Source organism: Gouania willdenowi, chromosome 22 (assembly GCF_900634775.1).
Source record: "Gouania willdenowi chromosome 22, fGouWil2.1, whole genome shotgun sequence".
Lineage (NCBI taxonomy): Eukaryota > Metazoa > Chordata > Actinopteri > Blenniiformes > Gobiesocidae > Gouania > Gouania willdenowi.
Genome location: NC_041065.1, coordinates 21,177,279 through 21,196,358, shown reverse-complemented (window position 1 = coordinate 21,196,358; position 19,080 = coordinate 21,177,279). Strand labels below are relative to the sequence as shown.

Sequence of the window (19,080 nt, the reverse complement as noted above, 5' to 3'; positions counted from 1 at the left end):
GAATGACTAAAAACTGACAAAACATCAAAACCACAGACAAAGACAAAAAAAAGTTACAACCCTCTGATTGGTCATTATTCTAAATGCTGACATGAATGTTGATCATGTGGCCCACTGATCAGACACACTGTGATAGAGTGGGCCATCCCTACCCTAGGGGTACACCTACCCCCATTTGAGAAACACTGTCTTAAAGGAATGCTGGTTAAAGTAAATCCGTCTAACTTGGTGATTTTGGGGTTTTCTGGAGCAGCCACGTGCATGTCGCTGCATGCAGAGATGCGTCGTGATTGGAACCAAAGCCCACGTGAACGTCCCCAACACCACCAATCATCTCCACTTTCTTCCCTTGCCTCACAAACTTTACTCCGTCTCTCTCACAGGTTCCTTCTCAGGCAGCACCGACACCGGAAACACCACCATCACAGCGTCCGACTCTGTCGACCAGGTTTCTCCCACAATGCCCCGCGCTACGAAAAACAGAGTTTCTGGGAAACTCCGTCGTTCGGCCAGCGCCATCAGCAAATCCTCCAACTGATCCGCCCCCTGAAGAACCTCACACACCTCGACGAGACTGCAAGAGTTTTTTCTAATGTGTTTGTCTGTGTTTATCCCTGTTGATCTTAATGCAATTTTTAATTTATGTGGCAATCATGAATACATTTCTACGTGTGTGGTTGTGGAACGCTGAAAAGTTTTTTTGTTTGGTGTTTTCAGCAGCAAAGGAAGTTTCTCCATTTCCTGCTGCGCCCCAGCATGTAAACGTTTGTTTTTAATGTCTGTGTTTCCAGTACACTGTTCATTGCACTGGTAAACCCTGTTCTTACTATTGTAAGCAAATCGCTGAGTCACATTTCTTCGTCTTATTGATCTCTTAAAACTTAATGTAATGAAGCACTGAATGGCGCAGCTATAAACAGTGCAATGCTGAAAAGTGCACGTGATTCGTCTTTGAGTAGATCTGCCTTTTACCTCTTTTTGCGTCATGTGTTGTGACTGCTCCGCACCACTAGGTGGCAGATGAATTAAGACGATGTCACCATGACTGCAGTCCAGGCCTCTTTTTTTTTTTTTAAATTATTATTCCTTTGTACTCGGAGCAGACAATCGCTTCAACATGAGCTGAAATCACATTTGCGTGGGATTTCTTTTACCACTCGTTTTCTTTTTTAAATGAATTCCAATGGATTCTGTCACAATCTGATTTATGCAACTCCGCTGGAATGAGAAAAGACTGCATTTCTAATTGTCCACTGATGTCGTTAACGTCCACTCATGTCCGGTAATTGGATAAGTTCCTCCTGTCTCTTTCCTCTGCCATCAGTTCTCCTCGTCCTAGGAAGCGACGACATCGACATTCCGACATTCCCGACTGTCTTCCGTTCTACTTTTTCTTTTTTTTTTTTCCTCATTTATAGCATTGAATGTCTCTTTGTCTATGGATTTTTGTTTCTCTGTTTAATGTTTTATTGAGAAGACAATGTGATGAATTACTGTTGAAACAATGTCTATGTTGGTGTGCTGCTTTGAGATGAAAAATGCCGCTACGGCCTCAGGTGAATTTCAACTCCATGCACTTGTGTGTGTGTGTGTGTGTGTGTGTGTGTGTGCATTTTTGAGTGTCCTCACAGTGCCTGTGTGATGTCTGTCTTTAATCAAATTACAACGCTTGACTAACCACTGTCGCCTCGTTGGCACTGTGTCTGCGTTAAGGCCTCGTGTGTTGTGTTTTTTTCCCACAATTGCAAAAGATGGATTTGGAATTGTTGGTGTTGTCTTTAATTTCCATTATTAGTCTATGACTGGAATCAAGTCCCTTTCTTCTTCTCCTCCTCATTTCCCATTATCCTCGACACTCGTTGCCTCCTGGGTGAGGTCGGCATGCCAGAGCGGCTCTCTCAACGCTCAGCCATGTGACCATGCTTACTGGTGTCGCCACGGCAACCAGGTGTCCCCATCTGTCCACGCCCCTTGAGAGGGCTCCACCCAAACTGTGAGACTTTTTTTGTTCCATCTGTTGCACCTCTCTGCCTTACCTCTGTCACGCCGTGTGTTTGTATCCTTCCTCGTGCTGAATGTGACAGATTATAGTTCCTGTTTTGAAGAATGTACAGTCCCCCATAGGTCTGAACTCTTTTTATTTCCTTTGTCGTCCCTTGAAGGAATCACCGAGGGTGTCAAATCTAATGATTGTAGCTTTTAGAAGATGTCTTTGAAGTGGTTTATTTTTTCTGTTTCCTTCTTCTTTGTGTGGCTTAGTAGCTGGAAGCTGTTAGCATGGACCAACATGACGTTGTGTGTCTTACTCGCGTGAAGAAAACAAGCTAGTCTTATCGTCTTTCTTCTCGTTTTAGAAATACTTGTACATTGTGTCAAATCTGTGGGCCTGGGTGCTCTTTTTGAATATAAATATATGAATGCCTGTAATATATATAATCTTTGTATAGGAGAAGGTGGAGAAGAATAAGAGCTTGAAATTTTCATCCCTGTCAACATATCAAACTGTTTTTAATGAACGAAGTCTTGCTCTCTTTATTAGAAATGTGAAAATTTAAAAGTTTCATTAAATCGATTTGAATTCTTTTTGTTTTTTTGTTTCTGGTGCTGGTGGTGTGTGTGTGTCTGTGTGTGTGTGTGTGTGTGTGTTTCTGCGTGTACTCACTACGGGCGTCTTGACCCCGGAGCTCCATGCTGCCAACAGCAGCAGGAGTAACCTGACCCTCCTCCCATCTGTCTCCCCTGCTGCTCAGCCATGCTTTAGAGGAGACGAGGATAATGGATCCTCAGCAGGAGGTACAGGTGTGACGAAGTGCTGCACCTACGGGTGCCCTGCCTCTCCTGGGCCACATGGTACAAGGAAAGCACTTGACTGTGATGAGCCGCTGTGTGTGACCTGACGCCTCATTTGTCCCATGCTTACAGTGCCGCCTTCACGATACATTAACAGAACAAGTTGACATTAGCTTTGATTATAGCACCCACGTAAAAACATCCAGGTGTTTCATCACCTTTGAAAACTGCCTTAAGAAGCTAAAAAAATACAGTAGATGTGATAAGTAAAGGTGACGTTTTATGTTTTTTTACTCTTAAATAGTTATATATATATATGTATATATATATATTGACCTCATGCCTAGAGAAAAAGGCAGTTCCTGGAGAGGTACTGTCCTGCTAGTTTATATTTGACCCTGATGGTGTATCATACAGCTCTGCAGATACCTGGGCTTTACAGACTGGTGTTTTGGAGCAGGGATGAAGCATGCAGGACCGCACACCTTCAGAACCATTGATGTCTTAACTCAAAAGCTACATGCTAAATTAAACTAATAGAGTATTTTGTAAATTCTAGCCTGTGGGATCATTTTTGCAGAATGATCCTACAGAATGAAATTTACATAAACACCATATTTTTAGTTATATATGTAAGTTTTAAGAGGGGAAAATGTAGGATTATAAAACCCAACAAATGGACTTCTATAGGGTGGCAAACAAAGGGCCAGATTTATCTTTCAGAGCCTGGAGTTTGGTATATGTTCTATGGGATATTTAAGCATAGATTTATGTTTTAAATGGAAAAGTCCTTTGTGATGAATGTAAAATGTGTTTTTCAACGTTTGGAAATATGGTTGAATGCTCTTTTTTTCTTTTTTTTTTTTTTTTTTTTTCAAACAAATTGTCACATAATCTCACGAAAAGCAAAAAAAAAGACAACTACTTGTATTTATGTTTATATTCATCCTTCATATTTATCATTGTTATTATACTGTTTTTGGTTTGTTTTTATATTTTTGCAACATCCACCAAGTAAGTCTCAATATTCATTGTCTAAAAACTCTACTTGGCAATAAAACTGATTCTGATTCTGAATTTAAATCAACACAAATAATTTTTTAGACTGTGGGAATAAATCTATACCCTATCCAAAACTTTTTACCCATCAGTGCTTTGAGATATGCTTTACACTGACGCAATGAGAAGCTGTCTTTTAAATTACAACCATCTCCATGTTTTATGGCTCGTGCAGGTCAGATATGGATCCTCTTAAATCAGCCTGAAACCCGACTACAAAAAAAAATCAAGCTGAGTTAGTTTCTCCTCTTCAGAGCAGACAGATGTTTTACTGCTCCAGAGGTGAGCGTCGATCCCCCACCTCTTTGTCCTCCTGTCATGTCCTGACATGGTATTACGAAGGGGATTTATATTGAGGACCAAAGTGTGTCTATTGAGCAGCTGCAGCAATGATACACACAGATATTGAGGGCTTTGACTAATTAAGGAAGGCTTCAATAATAATGTTTCCATGCCAGACTGACACAGAGACACACACTCATTCAGTTTGAGCAGAATTTGATTTAAGTTGATATTGTGGGAGGAAACACAGGAGGATTATAGGAGACAGCATCACATTCACAACTCAATGTTTCATCATCTGAAAACTTTTATGCATTTAAACTAATCTGGTATTAATGTGGGAACAAGGTTTGAGTGTAAAATCACTCTTTAAAAGTATTTACTTTGTTTTATATTTTTTGTTTTAGCAAATTAATACAAATTAAAACATATAAATAACATTTATATATATATATATATATATATTAGCCTATCGCAAATGTTTTAACTTTTAAAAAAATATAAAATAATTATCACCATTAAGGCCTTATGGTATGTTTTGAGCTTCCTTTACGCAAAGGGAACATGTATTATTAATAAGCATCAAGTATGTCACCCTCGTTATTAAAAAGTTTACCTTGGGAACTAATTTCCTTCTCAAAGAAAACCAGACACTAAACTGATATTTATTGATTTAAAGCTCATTTCTGAGTTTAAATGAAATACCAAAGCCTCTCGTGAGTAACATAATTATTATTTTTTTTAGAACTGATACATTGTAGGGGGGAAAACAATAAAAAATAAATAAATAAATAAAAGTCCCAACACTCAGGCCTTGTGTGTCTTTTTGAAAATATTTTTTTTTTTTTTATTATTTCCATAGACAACAACGATGTACACATACAATCAAAGCGCTATAAAAGCCAACATTTAAGAAAAATAACGTGTCCTTAAAAAAGATTGCATCTAAAGTAAGAGCTTTGCGTTTTTTTTCTTCTTCTTTTTTTTTTTTTTTTTTCCTTAACAACGAGCTGTGGAGATTGAAGATTAAAACCCGACCCACGACATTTATCACAACTCATATTGTCTGACAAATAATAAGAACAATAATTATCATTAAATTAAAAAAATAAAATAAAAACAAAAACAATATAAAAAAAACCAGATTTGGCTAGACGACATGTAAACTGCCAGAACGATTCACAGGAGAAATAATCACCAACAAACACAACAATAAGTTACATAAAATAATTAGAATAAATAAATAAATAGACATATGATGAAAAATATTGCAACAATCTTCAATATTATTAATAATAATAATAATAATAAAATATGTGCCAGCATTCAAAATTAAAACAATCTATGTACTTTAAGGCAGTTATACAGCAGGATTTGGATGTGTATGTATGCTATGTATAGGACTAGGCTTTTCTGTATAGACTAAAGGCATTTGTGGCTCTACTAAACAGGGAAATTTCAGTCACTTTTTACCTCCACAAACAAGCGGAAAAGCTCCAGCTGATACGGAGCGTTTCCAGCCTGGATGTGGGTGGGAAAAAAAAAAGTTTCTGAGAATTTTCTTAAGACATCTCTTAGGTCTAGAAGCTATCATTGAACGTGTGCTGTCCTAGAAAAATACCCTTTAACAGTCAAACTAACGCTTTGATAAACTAGTTTGAGAAAGGAAATCTCAAAATAGGCCTATGTGTGGTTCAAATATAGAGAAAAAGCGTTTATAACAATCACTGATTGGCATGAAAAAGACACCATTGAAACATCACACAGCCCTGCCCGTCATTGGCCTTCAGTTATGGCAGAGAGAGCATCACCAACTCTGGTATTTATCAAACAAAAGACACTTCTTTTTTTCTTTCTTTTTTGTTATGTTTTTGTTGTTGTTGTTGTTGTTGTTGTTGTTGTTGTTTTCCCATCAAAGGCACGCGGTTGTCTTCAGCAGGCAGGACGCACGGGCATCTGCAGCAGGATCACTTGCCTGTTCTCAGACGGGTGGCACTTGTTTATGTGCCTGGTGAGGCCCGGGGAGCTGTAGAGGGTGGCGGGGCAGTATTTGCACGGGTAGATCTGGGAGGAGTGCACCAGGCGGAGGTGTCGCTCCTGTCCGGCCCTGCTGGTGAAAGTGTCCCCACACACCGGGCACATCAGGCAGTCCACCGGGCTCAGGTTGAGGGGGCTTTGGTTTGAGGCTTCCTCTGAGGGTGATGAGGATGATGAGGAGGAGGAGGAGGAGGAGGAGGATGATGCTGATGCAGGGACCTGCACCTGCTCGGCTGCCCGGTCGCTGGTTGGAAAGCCCGGATCCTCCAGAGCTTTCTTCTGCAGGGCTTGGTGTCCCATGATGTGTTTTCTTAGGTATGCCTGTCGCTTGAACCTTTTCCCACAGAAATGGCAGTCATAGCAGCCGTCATCAGAGCCTGATTCGGACAGCCCAGGACTCGGGCTGTCTCTGTCACTCATGTCTTTGGCTTCGTCGGACACGGACTTGACACCCATCGGGTTTATTTTGGCCACATCAGCCTTGACGCCCTGCGCCGGTGCGCCGCTGGTCCTCGGTTTGTGCCAGCGGCGGTGAGAGGCGAGGTTTGCCGGGCAGCTGAACATCTTATCGCACTCTGGGCACCGGTACTCGACCCTGACTATGCGGGAGCACTTGTGCTGAGCCAGGGAGAAGGGGTCCGCATACGCCTCTTTGCACAGCTGGCACACAAACTCCCCCAGAGGCTTGTTTCCCGCGGAGCTCTGCGCCCTGGGCTTCACCTCCACAGGACCCTCTTTGATCTTCAGACCGAGCACCGGAGAGGTCGTCATCTCATCTTCAAAGTTGAGCTTTCGGATGGCTTTGGGTTTCTTAGGGGCGGGTTTGGGTTTGCGTTCCGCTCCATCAGATGCGGGACGCTTGGTTCCGACCCGCTGGCTCGGTCCGGGCTGCAGGCTGCTGATGGAGGTGGAGGTGGAGGTGGAGGTGCCGCTGCGGCTGCTGTTGCTGGTGCCGATCTTTAGGTCGACGGGGGCGTACATGAGGTGATCCAGCCCGGAGAGGGACGCAGAGGTCGGGAATGACTCTGCAGAGATGGGCGAGCCCAGATTGAAACTTCGCTCGAAATATCCCTTGTCGTGCTCCTTGCTGATGGGCCGGGTGGGGCTGTAGATGGCCTGGCACACCGACTCCGGGTTGCCAAACTGGACAGGCTTCTCCACTCTGAATACCGGTGCATTAGCGGTGAAATCCGGAGACCTTGAGGCGCGGTCCGGACTGGACGCCACGAAGACCGACGGGGATGGATCCATGTGGGTCGGAAAGGCAGCAGGGGTGGGGTGCTCCTGGGGGTCATCTTCATCCGAGCGGGTCCTGTAGGAAACATGTGCGGATTTCTTGTTCCTTTTCACCAGGAATCCTTTGGGCATGTTGGCGACTGAGAGCAGGAAGGCACTTCGGAGAGGCGGGTGAGATGTGAAGTATCCAGGTTTGGTAAATGATGGCAACACCAGGAGCGTGCAGGACTTTATCTCCCCGCTATATCGATCCTTCTGTTGCTGAAATGTTTTCGTCTCCAAGGCATAGCTCCACTCTTTTATGCCGGAATGATGCTATTGTTCTCGCCCCCCCTGTCGCAGCATCCCTGACCAATCAGATGCGCCCCTGATCCTGGAGGATTTTATTGTGGGAGGGCTCTGAGGTTGGGTTTAGTGGATTTCGTTGGAGGATGTGCAGATAGCTCAGCAGATGCACTGGCGGTTTATTACATTAATGTGTGCGCTGGGGGCCCCTCCCTGACAGAGGCACACGCCGGGTCCCTCCTCTTTTTATGGTCCGATGGGCCCCTACACAAATGCACACGTGCCTCTGCTTTGTGGCCCTTCCTTGGAGGCCCCGGACTCTCTAAAAGGAAATGTCCATCAGCAGCACGCACACCAAAGCTCAGCGTGTTTGATTTATTATTATTATTTATTTGTTTACACCTAATGCTAAAAAAATAATACAAAACACTTCCATCATTTGATTAAACTTCGAAACACAGAATAAGTCCCACGTGTCATGTTATTGCTATTTTTCATCAATATGGGCTGAAAAAGTTAAATAATAATAATAATAATAATAATAATAATAATAATAATAATAATAATAATAATAATAGGTATTTCTAAAAAGCTACCTCTTTAAAGAAAATGTAAGTACAAAATTATGCGTCCATACCGTTAGAAATAATTTTAGGGCACTTTTCATTATACACAAGTCTCCTTCAAATTAAAAGCACATTTTCTTTCATGTCAGTTTTCAATTAGTGTTAAAATGCTAATTGAAAACAGGTCACTTTCAGTTCCTGACCCACAGATCCTGTTCTCAGCTCTTTTACGCATTACTTTTGTGCACATTAACTTAAATAAAATCGTTTAAAAAAGACTTTGCTTTGCCTTTTGAGGAAACATCCACTATTGCACACACATGATATTCACGCATATTGCACAGCGGTTTAGCCACAAAGTTAGTCCTACATCCTGCACGTGGAGGGGGTTGTCTCCTATTCTGGAACTGAACATGCATATATAGATCTTTCCTGGTCCACTCTCAAAAAGCTTTCTGGCTTCAAACTTGTCACTCAGGAGGAAACTTATTATTTATACTATTGACTAACAGCTCCTATAATGCACTGTTGGCCTTAGACTTTATCTGTGCGTAATAACAGAGGCCAATAGACCCATAAATCAAAGTATATCTACAAATTGTTTGTAGTGTTTGTTTCACGCTCTGTTGCATCTTTTACGCACGACCTTTACGCACGATGCTGTTTTCATGGAGCTACAATCTAAACATGCTTTCGATATATATATAAAGAAAAGGTTCTTTATATTAGGACACGTGTCTGTCTCGGTGGTTTAACTCGACGTATAAATCAGACATCTCGCTGCATACATAAGTAATAGGAAAGGCCCTCTGGTCTTTGAGCACAATAGCCACGTCTGCCCGCCTGCGCTTGGATGTCCTCTCTCTCTCTCTCTCTCTCTTTTTTTTTTTTTTTTATGAAAGGCAAATTGACCTCTGGGTTGTGCATCGGGACTTACGGCCAATCTGGCCCCACAGCAAGACGCGTGCTGGGCGGACTGGGGAGACAAAGGAGGCCGCAGCCGATGGTGGTGATGGAGAAATGTCTGCACAGTTATTCACGGACCAAAAACAGCTGATGCTGCAGTTTGTGGGATGTTTGGGGTCAAGGCTCATATTGTTCATGTGATGGTATCACGTGGTGCTGTTTTGCAAGACGAAAAGAAGAAAAAAAAAAATATATATATTTATATATACGGTTAGGGTATATATATATATAAATCTATATCTAGGCTACTTTTTATTTGCTATCTGTTCCAAAGGCTTTTGCTTCCTGTGCGTGTCTCATGCCTCACATGCTTATTTGTCTGCCTTTGTGTCATTACTGTTGAATGTATGCGCCACTTGGCACAGAGCGCATTCTTGTTCCTTTCAGTCAGCAGACCAGGGAGGAATTAATCTCCATCGTCGACTATTGTTCCCCTCATTTGCATAAAGCTGCAGTATGACCAAGTCAAATAATTACACAATCGTGGCTGAGCCGCAGGCCGGCGCCCTTCCATTCAATGGGCCTATGGGTGCTTGTGCTCTTCTCTCACCTGCCTGCACACACACACACGCACACACACACACACACACACACACACACACACACACACACACACACACACACACACACACACACACACACACACACACCGTTATGTCCCTCCCTCCAGGATTCAGTGAGTGAAACAAAAGGCTCATCAGGTGTAAAAGTAAAGTTTAGAGGGACTGAAAGCTCTTTTATAATTAGTCACACGCCTTTTAACATGTTTCACGTGTTCAAAGTTGAAGTTCTCAACTGCTGGGTCGGGATCCAAATTTGGGACGCAGATTTTTGGTGCTTATTTAATTTTGTGCACAAGTTTTCCCCCAGTGTATACTGACTATATGTTTTTCTCTTTTGATTTGACTTTTTTGTTTTGTTTTGTTTTTTCAGTTCTTGAAAGAATAAGATTTTCATAATAAAACCGTTTACATTTTCATTCCACTTCTGTTTTTTTTTTTGCTGACTAACACAGTGAGAGCCAGTGGTCTGCTGTAGGCTAATCATCCTTTGTCTGCTTGTGGTTCTTTAGCTTTAGGCTTCATCAGTCGTGGTTTGTTGGGACACAACAGGCTTTGATGGCATTTTAACGAGTTCCTCTTTTTCCACTGCGCACATCATCTCCGTGAGGCGCGTGGGCAGGTGTGCCTGGGCTCTGGCCGCGTGGGCGCATGCGTGTGTTTGCTCAGTGGCGCGTGCTGCCCCGCGCAGACGGGATGCGCAGGCGCCTCATTAGCATACAGCTGCTTCTGCAGTGGCTGCAGCCTCTGCTGTGCAGAGAGAAGGTGCAGTGCATGCAACCATAAAACATGACTTAACACCAAACTCTATTTATTCAATTGTTTTATAGGCTTTTCAAGATTCTTGAGATTAATATTATTATAATCTCTATCCAGGTTAAATTCCCATTTACAAAATATATTTTCCCAAAGAGAACTGGGTTAGTTTTTAATGAAATTAACATCCAGAGATTTAAAATAGGAAGAATATTTCAAAAGAAGAAAAAAATTACATTAAAAATTAGAGATAACTTACAAAAAATGTACTCTGAATATACAGACTAAGTAGACTACACAATTACATAATTTCATTAAAAGATGTGTGACAAAAAGGCACTTACCTTTTTTCTAATCCCCAATTTCTTTTGATGTGTCTTTATGTCTTTTAATAGTTTTCTGTGTTCTGTACTGTTTTTTTTGTTTTGTTTCTTGACCTATTTAATATATATATATATATATATATATATATATATATATATATATATATATATATATATATATATATTTAAATGCAATGCATTTTTGATGACAATTGTCTCTGAAATTCATTATTTTTTGTTAATCATTGTAATAAAGTACAATGAATGAATAGTTGTCTTTTTTTCCCTCTGTGTTTCTGTTTGCATTTTCTTTGTATCAATCAGATCTTTACTCAAAACAATACATTACATTTGAAGTATTTATTGCAGCATTAGGTATAAAGTTATCTCTTTTTTTGTCTGTTTGGTGCATGGTGAAATATGTATTGGATTAATCCATTCATCTGTTTTCTGTACATCTTTATCCTGGGGTCTGTATGGGTGCTGCATGGTGTTAGTCCTATATGTCAGGCATTAAGTCTAACTTTTATTCATCTTTTAGTTGCAAAAAACTTGAATGTTCTTAAACATTTTCCAGCGATTTATGCTTCACTGACCAGAAGATCTCAATTTTCTTTGAATATTTCTGCCTTAGGGCTGTTATGCACCTCGGGTCAATTTTTTATAGATAAATACGTATGGAGTATATGTTATGATTTTCAAAATTAGATTTTCTACAGCCTGGTTTTTCTCCTCAATGGGATCCTCAGGGTTTCCATTGAATAATCAGATTCAGAGCTTTTAGCATCCTTCATTCTTCATTGCAACAAAACTCGTCCTGCAAAGGCAGAGTCTGTGCACGAGTCTGTGCACGAGTCTGTGCACGAGTCTGTGCACGAGTCTGTGCAGTCATCACAGTGTTTGTGTAAAGGAAACCCGGAGCTCTTTGGTTGCTCCACAAAGATTGAATTATCTCGCCCTAGCTGCAAACCTTCCCTATTTGTCCCATGAGTGATCACCTTTCCTACAGCGCACCAGGAAGAACCAATGGGACATGACTGTAATTGGTGCTCACGACAGGACCACCTTCAATGCACTGTTAATCAATTATTGTCTTGGATTAGCAGAGGTCCTATTCTGACTAGGTGTAATCTGATAGAGGACTCTTTCAGCACCATGGAGAGAGGTGACATGGGACCCAGATTTAATCAGACTGCCTGTCAGACAGAGCACAGCCGCTGACTCGGCCTTTGTCCCTAAAGCTGGGAGCAGTCAGAGGCCAACAGAGAAACAATGACCCAGTGGAACAAAGTCGCCCAGCTCTAATTAAGTGATTGTTTTTTAAATACAGTTTAAAACGAGGGTTTCCAAAATACTTTAAAATGATTTGCTCTGAAGAAAGAAGGGAGTCAGCGTGTCCTTTGTCTCTTGTCCTGCTTTTGTTTCGGCATGACTGTCATTCATCTGTTGCTTATTTGTCTCAGCCTGAAAGAATCTGAACATTTTATACAATATATAATTACATAGTATAATTACATACACATTAACAAAGGAAGCTGACTTTCTGTAGAGGAATATACACAAAATAATTTCCACTTTTTCCCCAGGACCATTTCTTTACTTTTTCAGTCAATATTGTAAATATTGTTGCAATATTTAAATATATTTTTGCATTTACTCTTTTGTCTTTGCCGTGACATGCTTTGTGCTTGAGTCCAAGATGAAGTAAGTCATAATAAAGTAATTAATTCAGCAATATACCACAATATTTCACCGCACGATTATCGTATCGTTCCAAAAAATGTCCAAATCATTTTTCTAAATTTGTTTTTTTTAACGGAAAAAAAACTCAAACATTTAATTGCACTAACATATGCATAGTACATAAACGCCCGGTCATTAGGTGTCAGTGAACTACATAAGATCTTATTAAACTAACTCACTCCTCAGTGCATTTTAGCTAAGTTGATTGCACTTTATCTTACAGAACACTTTAGGGAACATACTGGGCACTTTGTATGTGTGTGGTTACATTGTATATTGTATGGTTTAGTACTGGGATCGGGATATATCGTATTGTGGCAAGCAAATAGTGAATAGTATTGTCAGATTCATGGCATATGCAGACCCCTAGTGGTATCCCAATATGTGAAGTCATTTTTTTATGTTTTATACTGTTGTATCCCTGCTGTTTGTTAAACCGTGTCAATGTTCCTCATTTTTTTTAGTTGGGTCCAACATTCTTTGTTGTCTGCGACTCATTCCTCCTGGAAGACTTAGAAAAAACAACCGATTTCCAATTCTGAAATATTTGTTAGTTTCCTGACAAACAGCAACTGAGCAGCAATAATGGAGAAAAAAAAGCTTTGTTGCAGCCTCCAGAATGTAAAGTTTGACTGTAGCAGATTGATAAAGCTATTGGCTTGTTTTGGCCATGAGACCAAGGTAGAGGTCACTGTCTAGACTTTAAAGCATACTTTAGGACGTCTGTGAGTGCAGGTTTGTGCGACCCGCCGTGGGTAAAGTGGAGCAGCACTGATTTTAATGCCTAATGGACTTCCTGAACTTCACTGGGACTGTCCCTGATGTCATCTGATACTGATGACTCCACAAGGACAGATGGTTTTGAGGGGCTTTTATGGCATTTCTGAAGAGCTTCAGAGCGACTGGGTCATAAAGTGGTCCTTTTTTTTTTTTTTTTTAAAGTATGCTATACAATGCTGAGTGGAATGATGAGAAAATCCAAGGTAAAAAAAAAAAAAGTTAAAACCATTGAAGCCTTTAGATTGCTCATCTGATGTTGTGTGTGCACAGACAGACAGACTTCAAAGGGACAACATAAAATTTCCTTTCCTCATAAGGAGCTCTTATTTAAAAAAGGCCTTCTTGCATATCGGACATATCAGTTGCTACAGTCCCTGGGGTATGTTTAGCTCTAATTTACTCATCAAAATCATCAGAGTGTCTCTTAATGATTTCTACAGTGCGTTGGTTGTTTGGGGGGGGGGGTGGCGTCCCTCGGCAGAAAGCATGCCCTGGAATGTTAAACACTGATTCACCCCTGAGCAGTGGAGGTGGATAAAGTGATTGTTCTATCTGCGAGCTGATTAAAGCGAGCTCTGGTCCCCTTCTCTCCACTCCGTGTTCACCCCTGATGTCCATCACACTCATTTCTGTATTCATGAGTGGATGAGAGCGCAGGCAGAGCAGCCAGCGTATTACAGTTAATAAGGCCAGCAGGCTCCACATTCAGGGCCACAGGTTTCCCCTCGCCTCGCCTCGCTCCATCCCTCCTGCCCCGGCTCATTCAATTACTTTGCAAGAGTTCTCCGAGGCACAGCTGCACTATGGGGGTAAAGAGGAGCAAATTGAACTACATTCATGTAGACACACACACATAACATAGGAGCAGAGACACGCGCACACACACACACACGCACACAGAAACACTGTGTGGCAAGAACAGCAGGCGTATCAAGGATCTTACATTTAGCTTATTAGTTCAACCCAATTCCTACCCAAGTGCACAGAATCAAAGGGCTTATTGTTACTTGTCAGTGGAGGTCTGGTGTATACGGTAGGATTAGCAAAGGCAGCAGGACTTTCTTGAAGTTTTCCCTAAATCCTGAGACTCCTTCAGTTTCTCCATTGTTGCTCCCTGATTGGATTGTAGCTGTATTGATGACTCCATGTGTGTACAAGGACTAAAATCAAAGACATTTCTCACAGGCTCCATATATAAGATCACTCTATTCTGTAAATGATGAAAATGTGGACAGCAGCTGTATCATCAAGGGACATAAATAATGGACTGTGGCAGAATCTAATAATGAGCCACAACTGTTTTATATTCATCTTAAGATGCATTAGAGTCATGCAAACACCTCCGTTCAATTCATAAGTATCAGCTCCATTAATTATTGACAATGTTGAATTTGAAACAATGGCTAGAAAAGTGTTTTGTTTTGATTTTTTGGGGGTTTTTTTAACCTGTTTTTGAATTCCTGATTATTGAAAAACAGCTGTTGTCCATGGTGCTGAACTAATGCTGAAAGCCTGGAGCTGATGGTGAGTCCACTGGTATCACTAATGTTATTTTGTATCTTACACACGTCACTATGTGCTGGACTGACTCAGAGGTTGGGTTTGATCTTCTGTGTGTACAACTGGTATAGGTGTTCTAGATATCATGCACTTCCTCTGTCTGATGGTGGAACGTGTAATGTAAGGGCTTTGTCCCTCCGAGTTGATTGTTCTTCTCCTTCATCTGATTTCTGTGGTGTGAGGCATTCACTGAGCAGTTCATTCTGTGGAGCCTCCGTCTTCATGTACTCCTTGTTTGGATGTTTCAACTGTCAGTTGTATTAGCAAAGTATTTGAAACGGTTTTTGATTCATACAAAAGTGACCTTAAATGACAAAACAGGGCAAAAACTGCACTACAAAAATGACAGAACTCACTGATAAGTGTAGCCTAATTTGTTCTTGTTAAGTTGTATTTGGGTTTAATAGTTTTGAGTAGTTAGGACTTGGTAACCAAAGCTGTTTATACCACTGTAGGATTTCACAGTAAGGATTTACTTGTGCTTGTAAAATTTCTGCACCAATCAATGAAATTGTCAAGAAAACTATTTTCAATGGGATTTATTTAATTTTTTTTTTTTTAAATGTGAACCTTTTTCCATTATTGGTAATAAATAAAACCCAACTGAAGTTGTGAACATGATGAGCCAAGGTAACATTTAAGTTTTTTTTTTTTTTTAATGTAATAGCTTAATAACTGTGCTAGCTTACCTGGACTAAGAATTATTTTATTTTAGGTCAACTAATCTTTGTCATTTTTGGTGTAGTTTTTATTATTATTATTATTATTATTATTATTATTATTATTTTTTTAGATATCTAAGTGATTTAGTTTATCATAGATTATACTGTTTATTTTATCAAACCCTTGGATAAGAGACACTTTAAAGAAAATATAATTCTTTCTTTCCTCACTTTGTAGTATTTTAAGTGAGCCACTTATATAATTGTAGTTTATGTTATAGTTTACGGTCTGTAACAGCCATTTTTTGTTACTTCTGCTGTTCTCCACAAACCAAAAAAAAATGTACAAAGTATTGGAAACATGGGGACTACATATGTTCATTAAAAGAAGAACCCTTCCTTTGACATTTGGTTTGGGAATGCCACATTTTCCAAACAAAGAAATTTCTGAATTGGCAGACTCTTCATTAGATCCCGTAATTTGCATTCTCCTGTAATTGTGCGGCTTCCTTGATTATTAAATGATCACCCTAATTAGGAAGCACAATAGGGTTAATCAGACTCTGCTCATCTCACTTATTATTATTCCTAAAAAAAAAATGAAGGAAAAATATACAGGACTTGATTAATTATATCAGCCTTTTCATCAGCAGCTCTACTACCCCCCCCCCTCTGAAATTAATATTGTGTTGTAAATGGAAGGAAGGAGCTGGCCGGACACAGACAGATGAAAGATTTCACTCAAATTAATTAAGCACTAATTATGCGGAGGGAGTTGGGAGCAGTTTGCATAATGAGCTCTATCAAAAGAGATCAGTCACGGAGAGGGGCTGTAGGTTCTATGCAGCCCTCAGATGATACACAGACACCACTGCACTGTTTGAAGAGGGCTAGCTGAGGAGTGGCAAGTGGGTTGGAGCACTCCGAGGCTTGAGTCGTGAGGTTGAGGAGTGTTTTGTTTGGTTTGTCAACATGCCGCCAATCAGAAGGCTCCCTTGCTTGAGCTGCACGCGTGGATTTTTTTATTTTTTCATTTTTTCCATTCTCGCTTAAAGATATCACATCTGTCCCGGGAGCTCTGCATCTTCTCAACCCCCTCAGCTGAAGAATGAGATAATGAATTCCCCGGGTCGAACAAGAGGCAGCAGGAACACACTGTAGCTTTAAGTTCAAGATCATCACAAACAACCTGCAACCACAGGGAGCTCTAAAGACACACACACACACACACACACACACACACACACACACACACAAACACACACAAACACTGCTTCAATTCTAGTGGTCTTCGGTTATTGTTGATCGGGGACTTTACAGCGACTACCTGGAAAAAGGGGATTAAACAGTCATAAGTTCTCTGTGTATTAATTGCCTGTTTAATCACTGCCGTGTATAGAACAGAGTTATACTTGAAGTGATTTGTGCCATAGCGGCAGCAATCATGCATTGGCTAATCAGGGTGCACAGCCTGCCACTGCCCTTAACATCTTCAATTACAAAGACTATGATTAGTTAATCAAATGAAGAACCCAATGTCCTTTCTTTATTTGTGTATACACCTTATCTAAATGGAAATTGTATAGCCGAGGCACTTCCAGAAGGACACATCTACATGTGAATGATCCTCATCGGGTCCTCGGCAGTGAATGCACAATAAGATCTTTCAGACCCAATCATCGTGTTATGGCATTGTAGAGGTTTTTTCTTTTCTTTTTACGTCTGAAGGATATTTGTTGTCAATGCAGGAAAGACACAATCACTCTGTCTGTTGTAAAATAAATCAGGAAGCACTAGACGTCGACCCTTCAAACGTGAAAGATGAAGAAGAAGAAGAAGAAGAAGAGAGAGCAGTCAGCTTACTTATAAAGCACGTGGAGGGAATACATCACAGCTTGCATGGTGCTGATCCATTTATTTATTTTACCACCTTTCTTTAAAAAAAATGTCAAGACAATTAAAGCTGCAGTATGTAGAATCCTCTCTCCTCTTTTTTTTATTTCTCTACTTTGTCTGCACATGCTGTCGAAGGTCAACACTACAAGAAGTGCAATCTTTTTAAGACAGCAATGCATGTTTTGTTGTTGTAAATAAACGAATTTATTTTTATTGCGTAACTGTGACCATCACCAGCCCTCCATAAGGAAGGGTAAGAAACTTTTAATTAAAGGGAGAATATAAAAAGAGAGGGCAGTGTTACATCTAGGTGAGGGGAAGAGAACAGGGAAGAGGGAGTCAGGGTAGGAAAATATTTCAAAACCAAAAACAAAACTTAGCCTTTCTTACCGGTATGTTTTGTGAATGCTTTTAGCAACTTTTTCTTTCAATAGAGAATAAGTGACAAATGTATGATCTGCCTCTTTCCGTTTAATTTGCTGTGTAACTGTTGTGCCCAACACAGTAATGTCCAAAACAGCCCATGGAGCACATGTCTTTGTAGAAATATCTCTGATTGGCTGAAATCCAGCATAACACTCCTGCATTTCTAAAGCTCATTTACAGGGCAAAGTGAAGAGATTTACTGTCCACTCAGAACAATTTGGATTACAATATACTCAAAGATCATTATAGATTTTTGACCAAATTATGCCAAAAAAAAAAAAAAAAAAAAAACTTACATACTGCAGCTTTAACTGAACATTTCATGGCCCTGTATACTCAGTAGGGTTTTTTGTGCATAGCCTTTGTAGTATTGCATTAGAGTTTGTGCTACAGCACAAAAAAAGATGAGGAATTTGTGTTGCGTGCACAAAAATGGAAATATTCATTTTCATGATACAGTCACGTTTCTTAGGGAGATTGTGTTGGAAAGAGTGAATGTGCCCGTATATTAACTTTTTTCTTTGGTAATTGATCGGTTGGTTTATAAATCAAGTCTATTTTTCCATTACAGACCTATTATTAAAAGGCAGTGGCTGTCCGTACGGTTACCGTATCAATATACCGACATTCTATCCGTATGCATTGGCCAGTTTAGGTCACGTGACTAAGACTAAACCTAACCATAAACATAACCCTAAAAATTGTTGAGCTATAAGGTTATAACCTAATTCTAACCCCAAACCTATCCCTAACCCTAAGACCCTACGTACCAATAGCACTGGGGGTTGTCCGTATGACAGCCGTACGAATAGACACTTTCATATTAAAACCATCTTTACATTAAAGCTGTCATAGGGAATAAAACATCAATGATCACCATTATACATTAACCATAGGATTAGCAAGTGATGCAAAACATAATCTATACTGTTACCAAAGCATTTATAACTCCCAAAGCAGCTTTCCCAAATTCTAGATTGTTTTATTTCCTCGCAAATCAAGTCATGATTGAGGCTATTTCAGCAGCAAGTGCCTCTCCAATTTATTTTAGGAGCAAGAGCAAATGAGCATATTTGAAAATCCTAATCAAGACCCTTTTACTCCTGTGGAGCTACAAGCCCCAGTAAGATACCAGCATTTACATGGTTTACCT

General features: G+C 40.3%; 2 protein-coding genes across 9 annotated transcripts in view; one reads left to right on the top strand and one right to left on the bottom strand.

The window, feature by feature from the left end:
* Positions 1-2,583, top strand: part of ralgapa2 (Ral GTPase activating protein catalytic subunit alpha 2) — a 103,974-nt gene extending 101,391 nt beyond the window's left edge. For 6 of the 8 annotated variants that reach the window (XM_028439078.1, XM_028439076.1, XM_028439075.1 and 3 more), the window contains one exon: positions 384-2,583. In XM_028439078.1, coding sequence (XP_028294879.1) covers positions 384-538 — 155 coding nt within the window. In that variant the 3' untranslated portion in view covers positions 539-2,583. The remainder of the gene's footprint in view (positions 1-383) is intronic. The other 2 variants (XM_028439077.1, XM_028439080.1) reach the window with 1 other exon arrangement.
* Positions 2,584-5,089: 2,506 nt separating this feature from the next.
* insm1b (insulinoma-associated 1b) lies at positions 5,090-7,814 on the bottom strand. The gene has a single exon (XM_028438957.1). It carries the CDS (start codon positions 7,534-7,536, stop codon positions 6,064-6,066), a length of 1,473 nt encoding a protein of 490 aa, XP_028294758.1. The 5' UTR covers positions 7,537-7,814; the 3' UTR covers positions 5,090-6,063.
* Positions 7,815-19,080: the final 11,266 nt, after the last annotated feature.